The sequence below is a fragment of the Dysidea avara genome, chromosome 4, assembly GCF_963678975.1.
Source record: "Dysidea avara chromosome 4, odDysAvar1.4, whole genome shotgun sequence".
Taxonomy (NCBI): Eukaryota; Metazoa; Porifera; class Demospongiae; order Dictyoceratida; family Dysideidae; genus Dysidea; species Dysidea avara.
The window spans coordinates 9,059,014-9,081,820 of NC_089275.1; the positions used below are offsets into that span (position 1 = coordinate 9,059,014).

General features: G+C 37.4%; 1 protein-coding gene and 3 long non-coding RNA genes across 6 annotated transcripts; 1 reads left to right on the forward strand and 3 right to left on the reverse strand.

Annotated features, from left to right (window-relative positions):
* Window positions 1-1,732: 1,732 nt before the first annotated feature.
* LOC136252742 (uncharacterized) lies at window positions 1,733-3,263 on the reverse strand. Its single transcript, XR_010699776.1, has 3 exons — window positions 3,121-3,263; window positions 2,732-2,786; window positions 1,733-1,868 (listed from the first exon to the last, which is right to left on the reverse strand). It is a non-coding gene; the product is annotated as an uncharacterized lncRNA (long non-coding RNA).
* Window positions 3,264-6,256: 2,993 nt separating this feature from the next.
* LOC136253011 (uncharacterized) lies at window positions 6,257-8,491 on the reverse strand. 3 transcript variants are annotated; one of them, XR_010699896.1, is made up of 7 exons: window positions 7,984-8,491; window positions 7,545-7,931; window positions 7,224-7,287; window positions 7,135-7,163; window positions 6,952-7,044; window positions 6,469-6,533; window positions 6,257-6,409 (listed from the first exon to the last, which is right to left on the reverse strand). It is a non-coding gene; the product is annotated as an uncharacterized lncRNA (long non-coding RNA). The 3 variants fall into 3 exon arrangements; XR_010699895.1 differs by having other exon boundaries at window positions 7,545-7,649; window positions 7,772-8,470; XR_010699894.1 differs by having other exon boundaries at window positions 7,545-8,468.
* On the forward strand, window positions 8,448-13,227 carry LOC136253012 (uncharacterized). The gene is made up of 3 exons (XR_010699897.1): window positions 8,448-8,542; window positions 11,085-11,179; window positions 13,032-13,227. It is a non-coding gene; the product is annotated as an uncharacterized lncRNA (long non-coding RNA).
* Window positions 13,228-13,493: 266 nt separating this feature from the next.
* LOC136253524 (ficolin-1-like) lies at window positions 13,494-14,219 on the reverse strand. Its single transcript, XM_066046195.1, has one exon. The coding sequence runs from the start codon at window positions 14,217-14,219 to the stop codon at window positions 13,494-13,496; it is 726 nt and encodes a 241-aa protein (XP_065902267.1).
* Window positions 14,220-22,807: the final 8,588 nt, after the last annotated feature.

Sequence of the window (22,807 nt, forward strand, 5' to 3'; positions counted from 1 at the left end):
GTAATTTATTTGCGACTGGTTTGTATTACCATCACTATATAAGGAATTATATGATGTTAATGAAGCCATTGGTGATTCAGTGGCAACTTATCAAGTTACCAGACAACAAAGAAGGGATATCTTGTGCATCTATGTCACTTTTAATAAGGGATACATAACCAACAAGTGTGTGTGTGTTGCTGTGTACAAGGCAGCACGCTTAGCCAAGTGGCTAGAGTATCACCTGATAATCAAAAGGTTCCAGGTTTTATGCTGCATTATACCAAGAGTTTAGTCACTGATTTCTCAAACATGAAAGTCCAAACCTACACTTCTGTGCACAATTAAATGAATCATGAAATGACACATATTTATTTTATATGAATTGAGTTGACAAATTTTTGTCGTCAAATTTTGTGTGAAAAAGGTATACCCTAATTTTTAGCAATCCAGTCACATATTTTTTGTAGTGCTGCTATTTCCCTTATATGGTATTGGACCAACTAATCTAAAATGACCAAATACCATTCAACGTTTAACCATAATGTGATAGTTTGTAACACAAGTAAGTTTAGTGTAATTTTGTAATGCAAAAATTTGTCATTTTACTAAATTTGGTGATACTCTACACAACAGTACACACAAATTTTACTATAAATAGCAACAACTTGGTTTTATAAGAAGCAGAAAGACAAGAAATCAACCTTTATAAGAAGGAAAACAAACAACAGAGCAGGATCCTAACAAGTTGTACAGTGGAACTTATTGGACTATAGCTCAATAACAAGCTTCTAGTAACTGTCTTCATTCTGCTCTAACTGATCTAGCAGACATTATCACCTACAACAGTTATGAACATCATTACACAACTAGTCATACTGACATTGTCACTACTACTGGTCAATGCTGATCATACTGTGATAACCTCCTCAAACAGTACAACACATTCAAGACCAAATGCAGTCCAGACTTGACATATCAAACAATTAAGCGAGTTAAAAAATTTTTTTTTCGTTTACAAGATACACGCGTCTACACTGGAAGCAGGTTTTCAAGGCTCTGTTATGGAGCATCAGATAACTTTTAAACCTTTCCCCGGTTCTAGCAAGAATGGCCAGCATGACATCTACTTTCAACATTACACATAAAACCATTGGCAATGAAAATATTGGCTCACCCCAACAATCCAGGCGCGAACTTTTTAACGAATCCCGGTGATACAAGGCTAGATCGCTCCTTGCTTGAATGCTTCAGCTAGTTATACCGTTCGTGACGAACGTTTTACATAAAAACAATGTCCATTTGGTTCCACTTGGGGTGCTTAGAGATAATAAGTCACTTTCTAGGGTTCCATGGATACAAATACATGAAAATAGTAAGAAGAAAATATCCTGACCGCCTGGAAGATTCCTGTAAGCGTTCGAGCGTTAATCGGATGGCTGCAGGTTCGAGGCTTCCCAGGTCCAGTCATGGATTTTTTCTTCTTTCTCCTACTTTTCAAACATATTTAGTGCAGTTAATATAAACATCTTAGGCCTTTATAAGGCCTTCTGGTATACAGGCTCTGCCTTTACCAGGTACTTTAATCATGATACAAATAATTTTATAAAAATCACCATCTCAATCCAATAGTCGCATACCCCGGCTGAGCACTGATTATTAGTGACGCGCACGCTATATTGCATGGGTAAGTTGCAATGGAGAAGCATTCCTTTCGTGAATGTTTAATTCATCAAATTTTCAATGGTCAATAGCCCTTGTACATCATGCTAATAACACGTTAAACTATTTTGATCACATGATCCAACTTTGTAAACGTAATCAAATAAATAAAAAAGGTCATTATAAAACTTTCAAGTTAGCTGTTTGCAGATCTCCAGCATGTAAACCTGTGGAAAAAACAGTCACATTTTAATTGGTGAATTTAAAAAATCTTTATCACGCACACACACACACACACACACACACACACACACACACACACACACACACACACTCACACACACACACACTCATGCACGCACGCACGCACGCACGCACGCACGCACGCACGCACGCACGCACGCACGCACGCACGCACGCACGCACCCACACACTACACTACACTACACTACACTACACTACATATTCACATAAAAATAAAACACTACAAGGTATGGTAAGGGTGTTTACATTAGTTAATTTTGTGGTCCACCACATATAGCTACAAGGGAAATGTGTATCTGTGATCAAGAATTTAATTTAGATTCTAATATCATAATTAGAAGGTCAGACTACTTTTGTCAACTAGAGATGAACTGACTTTTGGTAAAAAGCGAGGGGTAGCCAATGCCTTGGGACTCTTGTACACTATGTGAGAAATCCAATCAGAAATACACAAATATTTTAGAAACCAAATCCTAAATCCTAAATCACGTAAAAATAATGGAGAAAGTGAGTTTAACAAAGTAGACAATGATCGATCACGAATAGCTAAAACAAGATGTAGATCAACAACTGTACAGGTGGTTACTAGTTAGCAATCTCACTAAATGCTTTTAAAATACATAAAGATTGGGACTCTCGTACACACCATTTGGGTGCTTTGCGTGGGCATTGGCAACCCCTCTGGTACACCATGTCGGTGTTTTGCATGGGCGTTGGCTACCCCTCGAAAAAACAAAAACCAAAAAGACTATACAGAAGCTGAGCCTGTACAGAAGATGAGCCCTGCACAGCTACGTGGGCTTCTTTGTACAAAGCATACACTCACCTTATTTGCACAGTGCCCAATCGTCATCATGGACGCTTCCACCTCCCACCGTGCACTAAAGTAATAGAAACATCATTAAAATAATAATATAAGCATTAATATTATTATAGCATAACACAGCAGCACAATATTACAGCATGGTAAACAAACCAAAGTATTTATACAGAAAACTACATCCTAGACATATAATCGTCTTTGAGCAAGGCCATTTTAACGAAGGCGCAAATTGTGCGTGGGTGGGCAATTCATTACATTCTGTTTGCCGTTTATAACTATCACTGGCAAACTAATGTATCAAGACACACGGTAGTGTGTCGTGCGGCCCAAGAAGCCGGCGCGTAACACCCGTGAGTATATTGACAGGAAGAAAGAAAACGCAATTTTCGCACCTCCGTAGCTCTGTGCTTCCTAGATGAAACAAGACGATTTCTGATATGGACATGCCCTCCAACTGCAGCACTCCACATTCCAAATTTGAGCGAAATCGCTTAGCGCGTTCCTGAGATATGCGACTTCAAAAATTGGCTCAGTTTCTTCGTTTTTTTTTTCTTCTTATTTTTCTTTTTCTTGATTATTGGAATGCGTTCAGACGCAAAATTAATTCTATGGCATGCCTGGCGTCATTCTTTCTTTTGATGCAGTATGCGTGAGTTCAGTAGTCTTGACTATGTTATCAAAAGTAAACAAACAAGTATGTACAGGGAAAAAAGTAGAAATTTTAAGTTGATGAAAAAGTAGACAAAACAAGGGAACAGTAAAACAGTAGAGCTGTAACTACATAGGAATTTAATGGCCACTAGTATATCTGCAGGTATAGGCAACCTCTCTTGTTTCACTACTTTTTTATTCTTTGGATCCAAAACCCAGCTTAAAATAGAGTCGAGTGTGCACTTTTATTAGTGTCTGATGTTGATTTAGCTACTTTCATTACATTTCCATATCTTATCACATGTTGTTATTGTTACAGAGAACTCACAAGAGGACTTCACAATATGGTCAATGTTTCTTGTCTACTTGGGAGTGGCCCTACCAGACTTGGCATACAGGGACACCAATTTCTTACTCAGCCTTGAAGGTGAGCCATCAGTCATGTTTGCGTGTGGACAGACATGAATTTTGACAGCAAGTCGCGATAATCTTAATGATGACTTGTTGACTATTGTTTCCTGAATATTACATAATAATATTGATTGGATTACGAAAATGGATTTTCCTTATGCATCCAATTCTATCAACTTGATAGGTTTCTCCTTCCATCATGCTGTGCTATAATTCACTTCTGATTACATTTCATACTAGGATAGGGTTGGGCAATACTGAAAAATGTGCACCACAATAATATCATGGAAGCATTTATCATGATATCAATATTTTCACAATAATTATTATAAGCTCATGTGTACAAGTTTTGCTATGGCTTGTATAGTTATATCCATCCCATAAACAAGTACTAAGCTATAAGCACTGCATAATAGCTTCATATCATATAGTAAATGTGATTTACTGTGTTTGTGAGGCAGTTACATTAAAGGTATTTTATTTTGCAAGCATTATCACGATGTACCATAAAGTCGATATCATGATGCATAAATACAGTGATCTTCTCATGCCTTAATTGCGGTAGCTACGATATAATTATCATAATATTACCTAACCCTATTTCAAACCAACATTCATTTCCATTCCTTTATATAGAAATCACCAAATTTAGTGTGTGGAAGAACTGTTTTCGTGAATCTAGTTACTTGTTTATAAAGTTAGGCATGAGTTACTTGTTCAAGTATTATTAAGGAAATATTTTTAGCAGAGAGCTTTGAGTATTTGAGCTGCATATCACATTCAAGTGCAATGTTGTATTAAATCTGTATTGTAGTCAAATGGTATTATGTGTGTATATTCCTACCACAGATCATGATAATAATGCTCACTGTTTGGCCATTTCTGTGTATGCTCTAGCTGGAGTAATGTTTGCTAGTTATGGTGCCTTTAACCAGAAACAACGAATGAAAGAATTTCTTGTGGTAAAGTTTAATGTAGTGTGCAGAAGACACTATATAGAAGCTTTGAATTAGTAGGACAATGGTGTGGCTATGATTAAGGTATTGGTAGAAAAGAAAGATACTGATTTTGAGTGACAAGAATTTTGTGCTGTATATAAATGATTGAGATACTCTAATAGAGCAGTCAGAATTTGAGGGGTCACTAACTTGACTTTAATAGAAAAGTTAAGTGTGTGTGTGTGTGTGTGTGTGTGTATGTGTGTGTGTGTGTGTGTGTGTGTGTGTGTGTGTGTGTGTATGTGTGTGTGTGTGTGTGTGTGTGTGTGTGTGTGTGTGTGTGTGTGTGTGTGTGTGTGTGTGTGTGTGTGTGTGTGTGTGTGTGTGTGTGTGTGTGTAGATTGTAATTATTAGGCCATTCCTTTGTTGATGTTGCTGTTTGTCTTCACTTTATTGTTGTATTCCTTTAATGTCTTCTTGTGTTCTCTATGTAGTTCAAATCTTCTCGTATTATGAAGTTGGCTGCTGAACCAGAAAGAGAGAAGGATGCACCAAACTCACGAGAAGCTGTTTACCTACTGCTAGACCTGGTAATGTGTTTGTTTTGTGTTCTATATCAAGACTCACGGTAGTGAGTCGCGCGGCCAAGAAACTACAAAGCGCACGCCCAGTTAAAAGACGCGCGGCCACTACTGTGAGTTATTTACGTGTAGGGCCGGTTTCGCAATATTAGTCCTAGATTACGCAACATCTCTCAATAGATTTGTTATTGCGTTACGTGATAAAAAAATCTTTAGGAGTCGTCATCATCATCTTCATAGTTTTCTTGCGACCTCGCTAAAATAAAAAAGTAACCATCGCAAAATAAAAAAATAGGCGTATTTCACTTTATTTCTCTACCTTATGTTACAACTACTGTCACGTTATACCAGTCAACATAGTCGTGTTTGTATAGTCCATCTAGCACTGACATTATCCAATCCTGGTTTGCCTATACGCGTATTTTCTTCAATCAAACCTCTAATCCCTACAATAACTTTTAAAGGTACGACATGGACACAAAGTCTAATGTCTGATAAACAAGTTGTGACAACGTGCTGAACCGTAAGTTCCCTAGGGATGGCGTTTTAAGCAGAAATCTTTTAAATTCCATTTAGTGCCACACCCCAATGCGAGCATTTATAAATCGCCAGTTGTCTTATAGTGTGAAGAACAAAATCACTAGCAAAGGTGCTTTAAGCATACTCTTCAATTCTCTATTTACATGTAATTTCTAATAGATTAACCACAAAGGCCGATAAGGTGAATACAAAAGGTAACAAGCCTTTAGGGGTTACCACCTCTATGTAGTGTTTACCATGTAGCTTGTGTTGTGGCTTTCATTAAGTATTATGCACACACAAATGGTGCAACAAAATTTTGTAATGGATTGCTCGAATGTGGTTGGTGGTGTTGTGGCTCGAATGTGGTTCGTGGTTTGCCAGTGACCATGTATGAGTTGGGGTTGTTCCACACAACTTACACAATATTCAAATTTCATGATGGCCATGAAAATTTCTTGCCATATGGTAAACATACAACAATGTGTAACAACGTTAATCAACATCACGTCAAGACTTGACTAAAAATAGTTCCAACAATAGTGATGATTTCTTGTATGTCAGCATGACGATACTGAGACCTGTAAAAGAATAAGCAGGCACTGAAGTTAACCTTAAATTAAACACTCATGCAACTGACCTGGAACATTGGTCGCAACACCAAAAACACTTGTTTCGATATCTGATGACACAATCCAGCAGGCACTGAATTAAAAGAGAATGTACAAAAAATCAATATGCCGGGCTGTATCAATAATAGCATGGATAATCAAAATGAACAAAAATTATATCCCAGGCTAAGTGAATGAATAACATAACTGTTGGGTAAGCATGTCAAACCTGAACATTAGGACATTAGTCAAACAAAAGTACGCTATCACAACTTGGTCATAATACAATGTTTGTACCACTGGACTTCACACTGGTTGCCCAAAAATTGTGCCATTCCAGGACAACAGCATAATTATGAAACAAATAGTTACTACAACACAGAAGGCTTACTGTTGTACTGTCTACACTGATATACCATAATTTAAAAATATAACAGGTAGGCATTAAATACAATACACTTAACATCTGGGTACTAGGAAAAAATCACTAACATCACAACATGTAAACTGACCTAGAAATTAACACCCTTGATGCCACTACAGTCTACACTGGGTATTTGTTTGAACCCATCAACACTATACCCGATACATCTGAGTAGACTGACCTGCAAATTCACATCACTAGTATACAGTGATAATTGATAAATACAAAAACAACAATTGCAATAATACAATTCTTCTGTACGTCAACTGACCTGAAATTCATGACACTCGATACCAAGACCTGTAAAAGAATAAGCAGGCACTGAAGTCAACCTTAAATTAAACACACATGCAAACTGACCTGGAACATCGGTCGCAACACCAAGATACCTGTTTCGATATCTGACGAAACAATCCAGCAGGCACTGAATTAAAAAGAGAATGTGCAAAAAATCAATATGCCAGGCTGTACCAATAAAGGATGGATAATCAAAATGAACTAAACATATATATATATCCCATATGCAGGTTAAGTGAGTAACATAACTGTTGGGTAAGCATGTAAACCAGAACATTAGGTCATTGGTCAAACAAAAGTACGCTATCACAAACTGGTCACTGATAATTGATAACTACAAAAACAACAATTGCAATAATACAATTCCTCTGAACGTTAACTTACCTGAAATTCATGACACCTGTATCTTTGTTCTTGCATGGTCTCAACTTACATATGTACCATGATCACATTCAACTGCTAGTGGATAAACCAGTATGACCAGATGGCCTGCAAAAACCAACAAGCAGGTGTTAAATACAATACACCTAAAGCCTGGAATATGAAAAATATTATATAAGCATTATTCCACACTGATATAGTAATAGATTATAGGACGTTGTGGAACTTGCCTAAACGTGTAAACTTGAACATGAGGACAACTGCATAATCTGGACACTTGGAATTGTCCAATACCTGATGAACAAGTTAGTACTAATGACATTCACTTCAACATTTTATCCCAGCTGGGTGAATCTCTTGTAACTGAGTAAAAAGGTGTTTATTTTCCACCTGCAACCAAAGTTCTACATTTCGATCTGTGGTTGAGTGTACATAAATTGACCAGGAAAATCAGTATGCCATAGGGGTATGGAAATGGTTCCTTTCCTTCTGTTGTGACATTACTTACAGCTGACTGGTAAATGATCATCGATGTCCCCGTGGACCCCAACAATGAGTATATCAATAACTTCACAAGTTGGAATGAATTTCCTTTCAACATGTGGTGGAATGAATTTCCTTTCAGCATCTGGTGGACAGGTCCATAAACCCTATCGCACAAACACGGTGAATCAGTGTGTGGCGATGTGACACGTTACACAAACTTCACTCCTCGTTTCGTTAGCATTCAAGACCGGCATATATCATAGAGTACCTCGATCAGTATTCTTGACTCTTACTTCTTCAAGCGTTGCTCAAGCGATGTAGTTTCTCATTAAAGTCGAGTCGATTAAAGTACGCCTCACCATCTAGTTACATTCTTAAACCATTCAATTTAAAACCACGTATCGCGAGTGTCCGCTTAAGGTAATTAGGGACTTTCCACGAGATTTCCCCTAAATAGATCACGTGTTAGTTGTCAATCCGGTGGATTCTGGTGGTATACATGGTTCAAAAATGCGGTAAGTGTACATATGCTGTCAATAATTGTTTGTGCACTGCTAAACTAAGTTATTTTTGTGTGATAAGCATGCTTGAGGAAGGGTCTGGGGGACGACACTAATGTTTTGACAGCAGTTGATGACGGCAAAGAACTGCGAGAAGAACTACTGTGATAGTGTGATAGTAGGGAAAAATTCCCACCCCTATAGCTCTGCCTAGGGACATTATCTACAGCTACTGTATTATGTTGCCGATATGTACATCCGGGCCAAGAATAAAGGTGAAAGTGGTAGTAAGGCTCAATCCTATTATTCTGCTGAACAGGCAAGGGAGTCTGGGACTCTGGGGGCATGCTCCCTCAGGAAAGTATAAGTACTACAACTTTTTTGTTTTAATTGCTTCATCAAGTATAAAAATTTCAGTCAAAAGGTGATGATCGAGGCTCTGGTCTTATGCACTGGTTGGAGTGGTTGTATCGATACTGCACTGCGGCAACCTTGAGGGGTTAGTGCTGGCATTATCCTTGGCGATACTATTCCATCTCCCCGAGTCTTGATGATTGAGTCCTCCATTCCTTTCTCTGCTGCTCCAATCCTGAAGTTGTGACCACAGTCAAAAGGTGACGATCGAGGCTCTGGTCTTGCATCTATACTGTACTGCAACACCCTTGAGGGGTTAGTACCGGCATTGTCCATCGCAATACTGTTCCATCTCCCATATACAAGTCTTGATGGTTGAGTCCTCTATTCCTTTCTCTGCTGCTCTAATCCTGAAGTTGTGACCAAAATAATAAAAAATGGTTATAACATGATAAATGATTATGGTGATAACAATTACAAATGTATTTATAGCTGTGTAGCAACTGTAAACTAATTAGTCACTTGCAAGTTTAATTAGGTGTCTGAAGCATTTAACATGCACAGATATGAGATATATTTGTCACATGCAGGCAGTAAAGATAGATTTACTCTAATAGAACAGTCATACTACACCGTAAATTCATACTTCCGAATTTACGGTGTTATGAAACAATCATTATTATGTATGGATTTTACTGACTCTCCAAGATAATATTCTGCATTAATGTTAATTGCTCATTTCCAAAAAAAAAACCTTTTAAACCAAATGTAGAGTCTATCACTGACAAAAATGAGTGATATCCACCCCAAAAACACCTTCGCTGTAAAAAAGGCGTGCCCAAGAAACTACAAGTACCTGGAACCCAAGTTAAAAAAAACAAAAAGAAAACTGCTCAGCTGAAGTGAAAAGTAACTGGTAACTTAAAGAGCTGATATCTGAAGCGGCCAAGAATACAATTACTAAAGTTTAATCCATGCAAGAACACCTTGGCTATAAAACAGGTGTGAACATGAAAGTAACTGGAAACTGAAATGGCTGATATCTGAAGCGGCTAAGAATGAATGGTCATATACAACTAATTCAAAAATTTAACACTGAACCTTTATAATTCAGCTGTGTTCTACATTCACTCTTGCTGCATCGTAAAGTAATTTCTTTTAACTCTAATTGGCTGGTAATTTGGCCGCCTTTTTTTGCTCTATTATACTGACTATTAAAAAAGGCGGCCAAATTACCAGCCAATTAGAGATAAAAGAAATTACTTTACGATGCAGCAAGAGTGAATGTAGAACACAGCTGAATTATAAAGGTTCAGTGTTGAATTTTTGAATTAGTTGTATATGACCATTCATTCTTGGCCGCTTCAGATATCAGCCATTTCAGTTTCCAGTTACTTTCATGTACACACCTGTTTTATAGCCAAGGTGTTCTTGCATGGATTAAACTTTAGTAATTGTATTCTTGGCCACTTCAGATATCAGCTCTTTAAGTTACCAGTTACTTTTCACTTCAGCTGAGCAGTTTTCTTTTTGTTTTTTTAACCTGGGTTCCAGGTACTTGTAGTTTCTTGGGAGCGCCTTTTTTACAGCGAACGTGTTTTTGGGGTGTAATAGTTAGATGTCAAGAACCAGGGTTCTACTGGATTCAAATAACTTGAAGGCCCGGGCTGTAATGCCTGAGGGCACTACTAGTTTTCTAAAGCCTTTGACATCTAGTTTATTTAGACTATAATTCGTTGTTGTACCTTGAGTTGGCAGCAAATGAGAAATGTCTCGTAGAAATAAGCCCTCAATACATCCCCTAATTCAACGTGACAGTTGCTATCCATTTAAATGCCCATGTGTTGCCAATGTTACAGGTGTGTAGTTTTCAAGACCATTACACCTCCCTCTAATTTACTATAGTATGGCTGTTACTAGCCATTTAAATATCTATGTATTTCCAATGTTACAGTTGTGTAGTTGCGTGTTTCATATCACCTCAGTCCGTGGTCACATAAGTGTGGCACTACGGGATTTAGAGACTACATTTTCAGCCTATCAGATTTCGGTATCAAACTCTAAGTGTAATGAAATAATGATAATTCTTGTCCTAATGGCACAAAAAGAGTCTTTTATGCATGGAAATACTTGTTATGCTTTGATGTATTTTAGGTAACCTGTAATAATAATTTTGTTGACATGATTTTTATTATTTTATCAGAATCTCCCTACCTCACCATGGACATGTTGGAGAGGTGTTTCCCCTATGCCTTGTTAAGGAATGTCTACAGCAGTGTATTCCGCCGTAGTCACATTGTAAGCTGATCAGTATGGTATAATAATTACATAAATGCTAGGGCTGAAACAATCATAATTTGTAGTATCAAGTAATCTCTAGTGTTAACAATCAAGTACTCAAAAACTACAGTTAACCCTACCTGTGTAACATGTTACATCCCAGAATATAACCAGTTTACTACATTTTAGCAATGATATGTATGCTGTATCAGGGGCGGATCCACGAGCTGGCAAGGGAAGGGGCACAAACAGGCTAAGTGGTTGGGGAGAGCCAGATTCTCTATTTCAGTGCTGCATTTTTGAAGCATCAAATAATCATGTATTAGTAGTGTCTCACTGTTGATTTTAGCTATTTTGTCCTTTTCAGATGGTTGTGAAGTCTTAAAAGCTGTTTTAAAAGGCTCTGAATCTCTTAAACAATAACAACACAATAATTTTTTTAGAGGCACTTAATATGCACTAAGGTACCGTAAAGCCTAAATATTTCAAGGGGGAAATTTTTTGCTGATTTGCGGTTTTGGGTGTTATCAGCGAAAATTTTACCCTTGAAATATTTAGACCTCCATATAGTCTAATACTTTTTTGGAGTGTTTGCAAATCTGCAAATTTTTTATTTTTAGCAACATTGCTCAACTTTGTTTCAGGTGAATTTGTAATAAATGGTGCATATTTTCATAAGTTTCTTGGCCTGACATCATACAGTACAGTAGTACTGTATATTAGGGATCATGAAGATTCGGGTTTTCCTAGCCAGAAAATTCACCCCAAAACCAGCTTCACAACTCCATCCTTGCACCTTGGCAGTATTGGTTAGGTATAACTAAGCCCAAAAGTGCCATCAGTACCATCCTAAAGGCTTCCAATAAATTGTTATGAAATTAAAAAAAGTTATTCAATGGAATTTTCTACTGACTGCCTGCGTGCCTGCCTGCGTACTTGCGTGCCTGCCTGCCTACAATGCACGCATTGTAGACTTACCTTTGTCCCCCATTTCTTTTTGCTGACAACCCAAGGTGTCTATTCGCAGTAGTGTGATGCATGGCTTCTGTACTGGAGTACATTAGTAAATGGGAAACGTCTGTATTTTCCGTGGTGACTGGATTGATTGCAGAGGCTCTTCATGTGTAACGCTGTGTAATGGGCTGACAGCAAAGTGTAAAGGCCACTTCACTTCGAGTCAGTAATTTATAGTTGGGGTGTGCGAAATGTTCGTATTTTTCGTGGTGACTGGATTGATTGCAGAGGTGCTTCTCCTACTGTTCTTCATTTGTAGTGCTGTATAATGGGCAGAACATAGCTGAAAGCAAAGCATAATGGCCACTTTACTTTTGAGTCACTAATTGATAGCTGGGGTACATGTTCAGATAAAAACATCAACTCTGGCACCATCCTTTTTTTTGACACGGTGCAAGTTTACCAGTCATAATAATTAATGTTACAAAAAAGTAAACAAACAGGTATAAGGAAAAATTAGAAATTTCAAGGGATCATAGAAAGTAGGGTGAACAAGGAAGGTCGCCTACACCTGTAGATATACTAGTAAACATTTTATCTCTAATTCAGTTATGTGTATAGGGATTAAATGTCCACTAGTATATCTGCAGGTGTAGGATTTCTCCCTACTTTTTTTATGGTCCCTAATTGAACTTAAAATTCCTTATACTTGTAATTATAGAAATCTAGCTGTGAAAGCAGCCTGGGTAAACTGGTGGCATGGCTGTAGTGTAAATGTGTAGTGTATTGGTGTAAGTCTCCATTCATAGCAAAAAATCAACATCAATGGTGTGTATGAACATTTACGATTTCAAAAATTTGGTCACATATTTTTTACAGCTAAACATTTATAATGTTGTGTTGTTTCATTTTCTAGCCAAAGGCAAAAAGCAAAGTAGCAGAAGACACTACCTACTAGGTGGTGTTAGTAGAGCAGTGTTTATTATTGTAAACTTTTTCTATTTCAACCAGCACACACACACACTATATTACTATAGCTGTATGGAGCACAGGAGGAACTGTGTGTGATGTTGTGTCATTTTGACATTATAATAGTTAGTGTAGTGATTGTATGTGACTGTGATGGGTAATAATTGTGAATTGAAAAGTAAACACTAGCAACTGTTGTGAGCACCTTAATACTTATATGTGTCCCCTCCTTCCCTCTTTTGTCATTTCATTTTATTAAAGTTTGTAAAGTTCTACAGTTGATCAATATCAGTACATCAATAAAATTTACATTGTCACAAATACAAAAGCTAATGAGTGTCATACAACATGTGGTGTGTATAGTGATATGTGTAGTGTTGTATCTGTCACAATGAAGAGTGAGTATGAATTAGTGAGTGATGCAATCCTTGGGACGGATCTTCATTGCAATTGACAGTATATCTCCAGCTACCCATGGTGGTTGTCTGTTGGGGTTGATATGACTACACCTGTTGTACCAAAACCCATCCTTTGCTTTTTCTGCACAGTTACTACTACTCTTATCATTGTCATTGTCTGGAGTGCTGAATTTCATCCCATTCAGTGGACTAGATACAAACCGGTCAGTACCTTCTCCAGTAAACTGTCCAACAGTCAGTGGGTATTCTTCACTGGCACTACCTACACTGAACTGATTGTAATGGAGGTAGGACCAGGTCTTGTCATTCTTTTGATAATCCACTCTCATCTCCCATTGGCCAGTTTGTGTAAAGCAATGAATTGCCTCCAGACCATACCAGAAGTCGGTTGTCAGATTTCCAAATCCTTTTTCATAATCAATCCAATTCTTATTAAAGTTTACTTTACTATCCTTCCTGTTTCTCTGTATCACAATCCATCCTCCACCATCAGTGGCCGTGTCACAGTAGACATCAGCAGTTCCGAATGTTCTTGTACTCATCTTGAATATTCCAGGAGGTGGTGAGAAGGTTTTGAGGTCACAGCAACTTCTAATGGTGATCAGTGATGGAGTACACTTGTGTTTGAAGTCCTTGTATAGGTTGGTACAGTATAGATCAGCATTGACCAGTAGTAATGACAGTGTCAATATGACAAGTTGTGTAATGATGTTCATAACTGTTGTTGTAGGTGATAATGTCTGGTAGATCAGTTAGAGTAGAATGAAAACAGTTACTAGAAGATTGTTATTGAGCTATAGTCCAATTAGTTCCACTGTACACCTTGTCAGAATCCTGCTCCTGTTGTTTTCTTTGCTTTGAAGGTTGACTTTGTCTTTCTGGCTTTTCTTATCAAGCCAAGTTGCAGTGGATCTTTATAGCAAATGTGTAGTGTACTATTTGTTAGAATATCACCAAATATGGTAACATCTTATATATTTTTGCACTACAAAATTACCCTTAAATTACTACCTTGCTCATATTATAATTAAATGGTATCTGGTTAGTTAGCACAGTTGGTTCAGTGCCATATAAGGGAAATATAAAACAGATCATTACTACTGATATCATGTCAAGAATTAATATAATATTTTAGGCCCTGTTATGAAACTCTTGCTGATAATAAAGATAATTACTTGTTTAGCCACATAAGGATAACATGTTTTTACAGATGTTTCATTTCAGACTACTGTGTGGTTGTTTATCACAGTATGATCTTGAAGCCACTGGTCTCTTATGAAGGTGAGAATTTTCAGGGAGTATGTAATGTCTATTTAAATTTATAAATGTAGTCTCAATGCAACATGAAAACTTGCTTAAACTAATTCATTAATATTACTGCTGAATAACATTATACACATGATGTGATGCCACTAAAAGTGAGATGTTACTTTACTGCAGTACGTCAAATTGAAGGTATAGTAACTAGTAAATGCAAAACCATGTAGCTACGTACATCATGTACGCACATGTATTTTTAAGAAACAAATATGTGACTGAATCTGCAAAAAGTGGTCTTATAGCCTTTCCAAATTTCCAAGTTTGACAAGTCATAACTCATCATGTGTTTAACCTATTGTCTTAAAGTTACATCCAGGAATAGTGCTATGTTAGCAGTGTAAAGTGACCAAATTTCAGGCTGGTACCATACTCACAAGTCAAGTTGTGGATTGCCAGTACATGCAACTAGAAAGGCTATAAGACCCCTTTTCACAGATCCTAGTAGTGTACAATGACTTATGTAATTGAAAATTATGACGTTTTCATTTGCATGCTATAACATTATTATGCCATTTTTTGAGGGAATATGGTACAATAAGGCTCTATAAAAATGGAAAATATGGTACTGTAGGTAATTTTTTGCACTACAAATTAAAAATACCATAACCAAATCAATTATGGTTAAACATTGAATGGTATCTGGTCAGTTAGTAATAGTTGATCCAATACCATATAATACTGATTTAGCCACTTAAAGGAAAACTTTTTATGTAGTTGATCCAATAGCCATAATATTATAAGGGAAATAGCAGGTAATTAATGTCATTACTAACTATATATTATACTGATTTAGTCACTTAAAGGAAAACAGTTTTTGTATAATAGATATCTCATGTTGATACATTGTACCTGTGATCACTATGTGGCTAAAATATATAGTGGTCCCTCAAGAAGACATATGTACCTCCAGGAGGTATATCTAACTATCTATAATATTTTATAACAATGAAATAGTTGCCTCATATTGGATCCAGTTCTTGTTAAAGTCCACTGTACTATCCTTCCTGTTTCTCTGTACCACAGTCCATCCTCCATCAGTAGTGTTCATGTCACAGTAGACATCAGCAGTTGCTGTATTGAAAGGAGATCCACAAGTACAATTTGTCATCATCTGGTAGACAGCAGAAGGTGCTTTACTGAGTGTAAAGCCAGTGAGGTCACAACAACTGTTGATAGTTATCAAGTCTGGACTACATTTGGTCTTGAATGTGTTGTACTGTTTGAGGAGGTTATTGTTGTTATTATTATTAGTGCTTTACAGTGACCAGCACTGAAGGTCTGACAGCAACATGTACTGCAGCCTTATAGGATTATCTAACCTAATTTCAAGGACTTAGACTTATAGCTGAAAAGATGTAACAGAAAAGGGGCCAAAGTAAGGAAAAAAATCCCTCCAACCCCAGGATTCGAACTGCGGGTTATCACAATATTGATCAGCATTGACCAGTAGTAGTGACCATGTCAGTATGACTAGTTGTGTAATGATGTACATAACTGTTGGTGTACGTGATAATGTCTGATAGATCAGTAAGAGTAGAGTTACTAGATTTGAGTTATAGTTCAATAAGTTCTACTGTGCAACTTGTCAGGATCCTTCTCCTGTTGTTTTCTTTCCTCTGAAGGTGACTTTGTCTTTCTGGCTTTTCTTATCAAGCCAAGTTGCAGTGCTATTTATAGTAAATGTGTAGTGTACTGTTTTTGTTAGAATATCACCAAATATGGCACTATACTGGACATTTTGTCCAATGAAAAAAATGTTCAACCTGTGAAAAGTATAAAGTTTTCATTGGGTGGTTCCAATAAACTTTTAATTTCATAGCAATTTAATTGGACAAATTAATGAAAAACCAATGGAAACCAATGAAAATCCAATGAAAAAAAGTTCAACCTGTGAAAAGTGAGTTTTCATTGGGTGGCCCCAATGAAATTTTATTTTCATAGCATTTTAATTGGACAAAATGACCAGTTGTGTGGTAACATGTTATATTTTTTATACTACAAAATTACCCTTAAATTACTACCTTGCTCATATGTGACTGGATTTTGGAAAACGGTCCAAATCGCACATTAGAAGTTTCGAGATAAACGGTTTTAAAGAATTGAAGCCAGCATAACTCTCCAAGGATAGCAAGCACGCGTATGAACTTTACACAAAAGATGCATCAATCTGTTACCTTTCAAGCCACTTCCAGTACTTGTAGCTGCTTGCACAGTTTCCCGCCAAATAAGATAGAAAATCTGAGTAGTTGGACGAGCGAAGTAGTATCACGAGTGCTCACAAAGGGGTGGAGGCTGGTGGGTGGCGGGGAGGGCAAAAGATAGGCCTCAAAATGGAGGCAGACCACGATTGGGTCCAGACACGAGATTACAGGGCTGTGCTGGCTCCTTAGTGGCTGATATGTAGCAAAATCTACAGAGAACACGTCTGGCCAACATTATAAGGCTGCCCACCAGTAAACCACTGATTCTTGCCAAGCCAGGTCCTTCACAAGGCCTGAAACCGCCATTTGGGCACTCCACACCACCCAGAAAAGACGTCTATTAAAACCAGCCTCGTGTAGTTTGAGTAGTGCTGAGGGTCAAAACTTGTAGTACGATAGTGTAGCTATCCACTGGTGGTGTTAGTTTGATTTTGCCTGATGTGCGATTTGGTTCGGTTCTGTAAAATCTGGTCACATATTATAATCTAATCCAAAACAGCCAAGCTGTAAAAAAAAGTGTGCGGCCCTCAAAAAGGCTATGGTGAAAAAATATGTGAAATCCAAGGTGGCGGCCAAGAAATGGCTGTGATGGTAGGTTAATGGTAAAAATTGTAATAACGACAATTCAGGTGAATTTTGGTGCCGCTTGATCAATTGGCACAAAATTCACCTGAATTGTCGTTATTAAATTTTTTACCATTAACCTACCATCACAGCCATTTCTTGGCCGCCACCTTGGATTTCACATCTTTTTTCACCATAGCCTTTTTGAGGGCCGCACACTTTTATTACAGCTTGGCTGTTTTGGATTAGATTTCACTTCTTTTTGTGTTTGCATACCCCAAAGTTGGCCTATGGTTGGCTTTGGGACTTTGGGACTTTTATATTTTTTCTTTGCCACAGGAAGAAGAAAAGATGAAGCAGATGTACTTTAGATATTTCTGATTTTATCAGTAAATGTACAAATTATATATATAATACATATATTTATCACAGAACTCTCCATGGTGGTTTCTTTGTAACTGAACACTCTACAAGGTGACTTCTTCTAGCTGCTCTCTCTACGGGGTGAATTGTTTGTAGCTGACCGATCTACAAGGTAACTTGATCTCTCTACAGGGTGATTTGTTTGTAGCTGAACTATCTACAAGGTAGCTTCTTCTAGCTGATCTTTCTACAGGGTGATTTGTTTGTAGCTGAATTCTGTTACAGGTGATTTGTTTGCAGCTGAGCTCTTTACAGAATGGTTTCTTTGTAGCTGAACTCTCTACAAGGTAACTTCTTCCAACAGTTCATAATATTACTATTATGAACTCTTGCTTCTTCTAACTGATCTTTCTACAGGGCAATTTGTTTGTGGCAGAATTTTTTTACAGGGTGATTTCTTTGCAGCTGAACTCTCTACATGGTGGTTTCTTTGTAGCTGAACTCTCTACAAGATAAATTCTTCTAGTTCTAGCTGATCTCTCTACAGGGTGATTTATTTGTAGCTGAATTCTGTGCAGGTAATTTGTTTGCAGCTGAACTCTTTACAGAATGGTTTCTTTGTAGCTGAACTCTCTACAAGGTAACTTCTTCTAGCTGATCTTTCTACAGGGCAATTTGTTTGTGGCAGAATTTTTTACAGGGTGATTTCTTTGCAGCTGAACTCTCTACATGGTGGTTTCTTTGTAGCTGAACTCTCTACAAGGTAATTTCTTCTAGCTGATCTCTCTACAGGGTGATTTGTTTGTAGCTGAATTCTGTACAGGTAATTTGTTTGCAGCTGAGCTCTTTACAGAATGGTTTGTAGCTGAACTCTCTACAAGGTAACTTCTTCTACCTGATCTCTCTACAGGGAGATTTGCTTGTAGTTGATCTCTCTACATGATGGTTTCTTTGTAGCTGAACTCTCTGCAAGGTAACTTCTTCTATTGATCTCTCTGTTTGTAGCTGAACTCTCTACATGGTGGTTTCTTTGTAGCTGAACTCTACAAGGTGATTTCTTCTAGCTGAACTATCTCTTTCCATAGTTGCATGAACTCCCTACTTCTAGCTGATCTCTCTACAGGGTGAATTGTTTGTAGCTGATCTCTCTACAGGGTGACTTGTTTGTAGCTGATCTCTATACAGGTTACTTGTTTCTAACTGACCTCTTGAATTCTGTTCAGGGTGACTGCTCTATTAGGATGACTGCTCTATTAGAGTATCTCGATCTCGCACTTGCTGCACCAAGTTGGATTTCGTGTTATAACTCCGTGGCTTTAAGTCTGATTCTTCTACACCATTGAAGAGCATTTCTAAGATGATTACTCCATCTGTACAGCAAGTTTCAAAGCATTAGCCCAAGCGGTTTATCTGGTAGGCGTGGCAAACAGTCGTTTTTTATTAACTAATCTCGATTGCGTAGTTGTTACACACTGTAAGTTTTTTTGTTGTTTCTTCCTGGTTTTTAGCTCGGTTTCTTTCAAACCACAAAAGGTTTGAGGTTTAATAGTTAACCTATTCACCCAGCGCTTTTCAGCTTCTTCCCATACACGGTTTACCCTGTAGGCGTGACAACATATTGGTGTTTTTTTAGTGAATAATCGCTCATAACTCTTTGCCTGTTTATCGTATTCAAGCCAACGTTGGTGCCGAGATGCGCCTTTAAACCCCCCTTCTGTGTGCCAAATTTCAAGGCGATCGGATATGGCGTTCGCGTTGTATAGCAGATTTTGTAAGTGTGCGAAAAGAGGAAGAAAAATAAGAAGAAAAAAAAACGAAGAAACTAAGCCAATTTTTGAAGTCGCATATCTCGGGGACGCTTGAAGCGATTTCGCTCAAACTTGGAATGTGGAGTGCTGAAGTTGGAGGGAGTGTCCACAGCGAAAATCGTCTTGTTTCATCAAGGCAGCACAGTGCTACGGAGGTGCGAAAATTGCGTTTTCGTTCTTCATGTCAATATACTCACGGGTGTTGCGCGCCGGCTTCTTGGGCCGCACGACACACTACCGTGTGTCTTGATTAAACAGTACGTAATTGGTATCTGGTTAGTTAGCACAGTTGGTCCAATACCATATAAGGGAAATATAAAGCAGATGATTAATATCATTACTACTGATATCATTTCAAGAATTAATATAATATTTTAGGCTCTATTATGAAACTCCTGCTGATACTAAAGATAATTTAGCCACATAAGGATAACATGTTTTTGTAAATGTTTCATTTCAGACTATCACAGTACGGTCTTGAAGCTACTGGTCCCTCATGAAGGCAAGAATTTTTAGGGAGTAGGTAATGTCTATTTAAATTTATAAATGTACCCTTAAATTACTACCTTGCTCATATTGTAATTAAACATAATTGGTATCTGGTTAGTTAGCACAGTTGGTTCAATACCATATAAGGGAAATATAAAGCAGATGATTAATATCATTACTACTGATGTCATGTAAAAATTAATATAATATTTTAGGCCCTGTTATGAACTCTTGCTGATACTAAAAGATAATTACTTTGTTAAGGATAACATTTTTTTTGTGCAGATGTTTTATTTCAGACTACTGTATGGTTGTTTATCACAGTACGGTCTTGAAGCCACTGGCCCCTCATGAAGGCAAGAATTTTCAGGGAGTACATAATGTTTATTTAAATTGATAAATGTAGTCTCAATGCAACATGAAACTTGCTTAAACTAATTCATTAATATTACTGCTGAATAACATTATACACATGATGTGATGCCACCAAAAGTGAGATGTTACTTTACTGCAGTATGTCAAATTGAAGGTATAGTAACTAGTAAATGTTAAATCAGGATGGATATGTAGCTATGTACATCATGTAGGCACATGTATTGTTAAGACACAAATATACCTACTGTATGATGTTTCTCTAGTAGTGTACAATGACTTGGAAATTGAAAATTATGACATTTTTATTTGCATGCTATAACATAATATGTGACCCAGTCTGAGAAAACTGGTCTTATCGCCAATGTCAGCAGATTCGATTTTTCACCCAGGACACACAGCTACATGAATAAACTATCTAATTCCACATTTAAAATCAGCTAGACTTGAGTGGTCTGGTTTTGCTGGCTGCTTTTCCCGAGCCCAGTGGCGATCCGTACATGTGGTGTGGGGCCTTAATGGAGCTCTGGTCAGCCTGGGAATGACTGTATGTGGTTGTACAGCTCTGTGGTGTTGAATAACTACCTCTGCTGTGAATTTCCTTTCATTTTAGCCAGTTTTGAGACTTCAATGGCTCAAAATTTGGTCTAATTCATTCCTTGGCCTTCCTTTTCAATTTTTGAACACCATCTTGCATGCCTCCCACCCAATTTGCAGCTCGCCTGATACAGTCAACCTCGGTTTAAAAACTATCTAAAATGGCGGGAAACTTAGTCGTTGGCTACTTGCACAGTGGATGCTCTGGAAGGTAAGGAATTGGTGTAAAACGTGTGAAAATTTGGTACACATAGCTTCAACCATTGGCGAGCTACAACACACTAAATACTTAAAACCGGCATTTCTCAATACTTTTAAATAGGCGATAAGCCCGGTTTTGTCAGACTGGGTCACATATTATGCCATTTGTTGAGGGAATAAGGCTCTATAAAAATGGAAAATATGGTACTGTAAAATGATTTTCTGAACTAGACAAATTAAAAGTACCCAACCCCTATGGTTAAACATTGAATGGTATCTGGTCAGTTATAGCTGATCCTATACCGTATATGGGAAATAGCAGATGATTAATGTCATTGCTAACTATATCCACCTAAAAACACCTTCACTGTAAAAAAAGGTGCGTCCAAGAAACTACAAGTACCTGTAATCCAATGTAATTAAAAACAGCTCAGTTGTAGCGATTCCGGAAGAATTTTAAAATTAATGGAAATAGTTTTTATTTAGCATAGCCTTGTGCAGTACTCCCTAAGGATCTCATAAACACTTAGTTTTTTAAAATCCATCATAGGATGGTTGAGTTATAAGCAGTTTTGTCCTGGAAAATAGGCAAAATTTTCTCCGTATCTTTCCATTGAAAATAGTCCCAAAAATGGCACAATTGAATGAATGCTTATAACTGAGCTTTGCAATAACATTAATATTTTTGAACTTCTGTTTTCTGTTATCAATACCTTAATACATGGACCACAGTGTAACCTTACTTGTAAGACCCTCTGAATAAAGGTCACCTCCATAGAAAGCCACTAAATAGTTGTATGCATTTAGGATCTTGCGGAAGGCAAAGCAGCATACACATGGTGAAGTTCAACCACTCTGTAGCAGTCACCTTCATTCAAAAATACAATATGCATGCAAAGCAAGGAGGTGTACTGTTGATTTATAACTGCTTATATGATTATTTTTTCTCTTAATGTACAGCTCCTTGACAGCTACCAAAATGGTACATCAAAGAGATGAGCTATTTGTGGTGCAAATTTGCTAACTTTTAGCATAGTAATATTGAAAACTACATGTACAAAAATGCTCACTTTGGTGTAACTAACATGTGCTAGGTCGTTTCTTGTAAAGAGAACATTACATTGTGGTGGCTATATTGCAAAATAATCTTATAATTGGCATAAAACTACACACAGACATATTTGTAGCAGAAAACTAACTGCACCATCGTATTCCTTGCCCCCAGAAACCCTAAAATGATCCAATTGTTTGATCAATCACTCGTACGGCAGCGAATTGATTGTGCCAACTCTCCAATGGAAGATTCATGGAGAAAATTTATTGCAAAATTTACGGAATTCCGGAATCGCTATCAGTTGTAGGGAAAGACTTCATAAAAGTAAAAATAAC

Coding starts and splice junctions, on each gene's coding strand:
- LOC136253524 (XM_066046195.1), bottom strand. CDS start 14,219: ATGAACATCATTACACAACTTGTCATATTGACACTGTCATTACTACTG.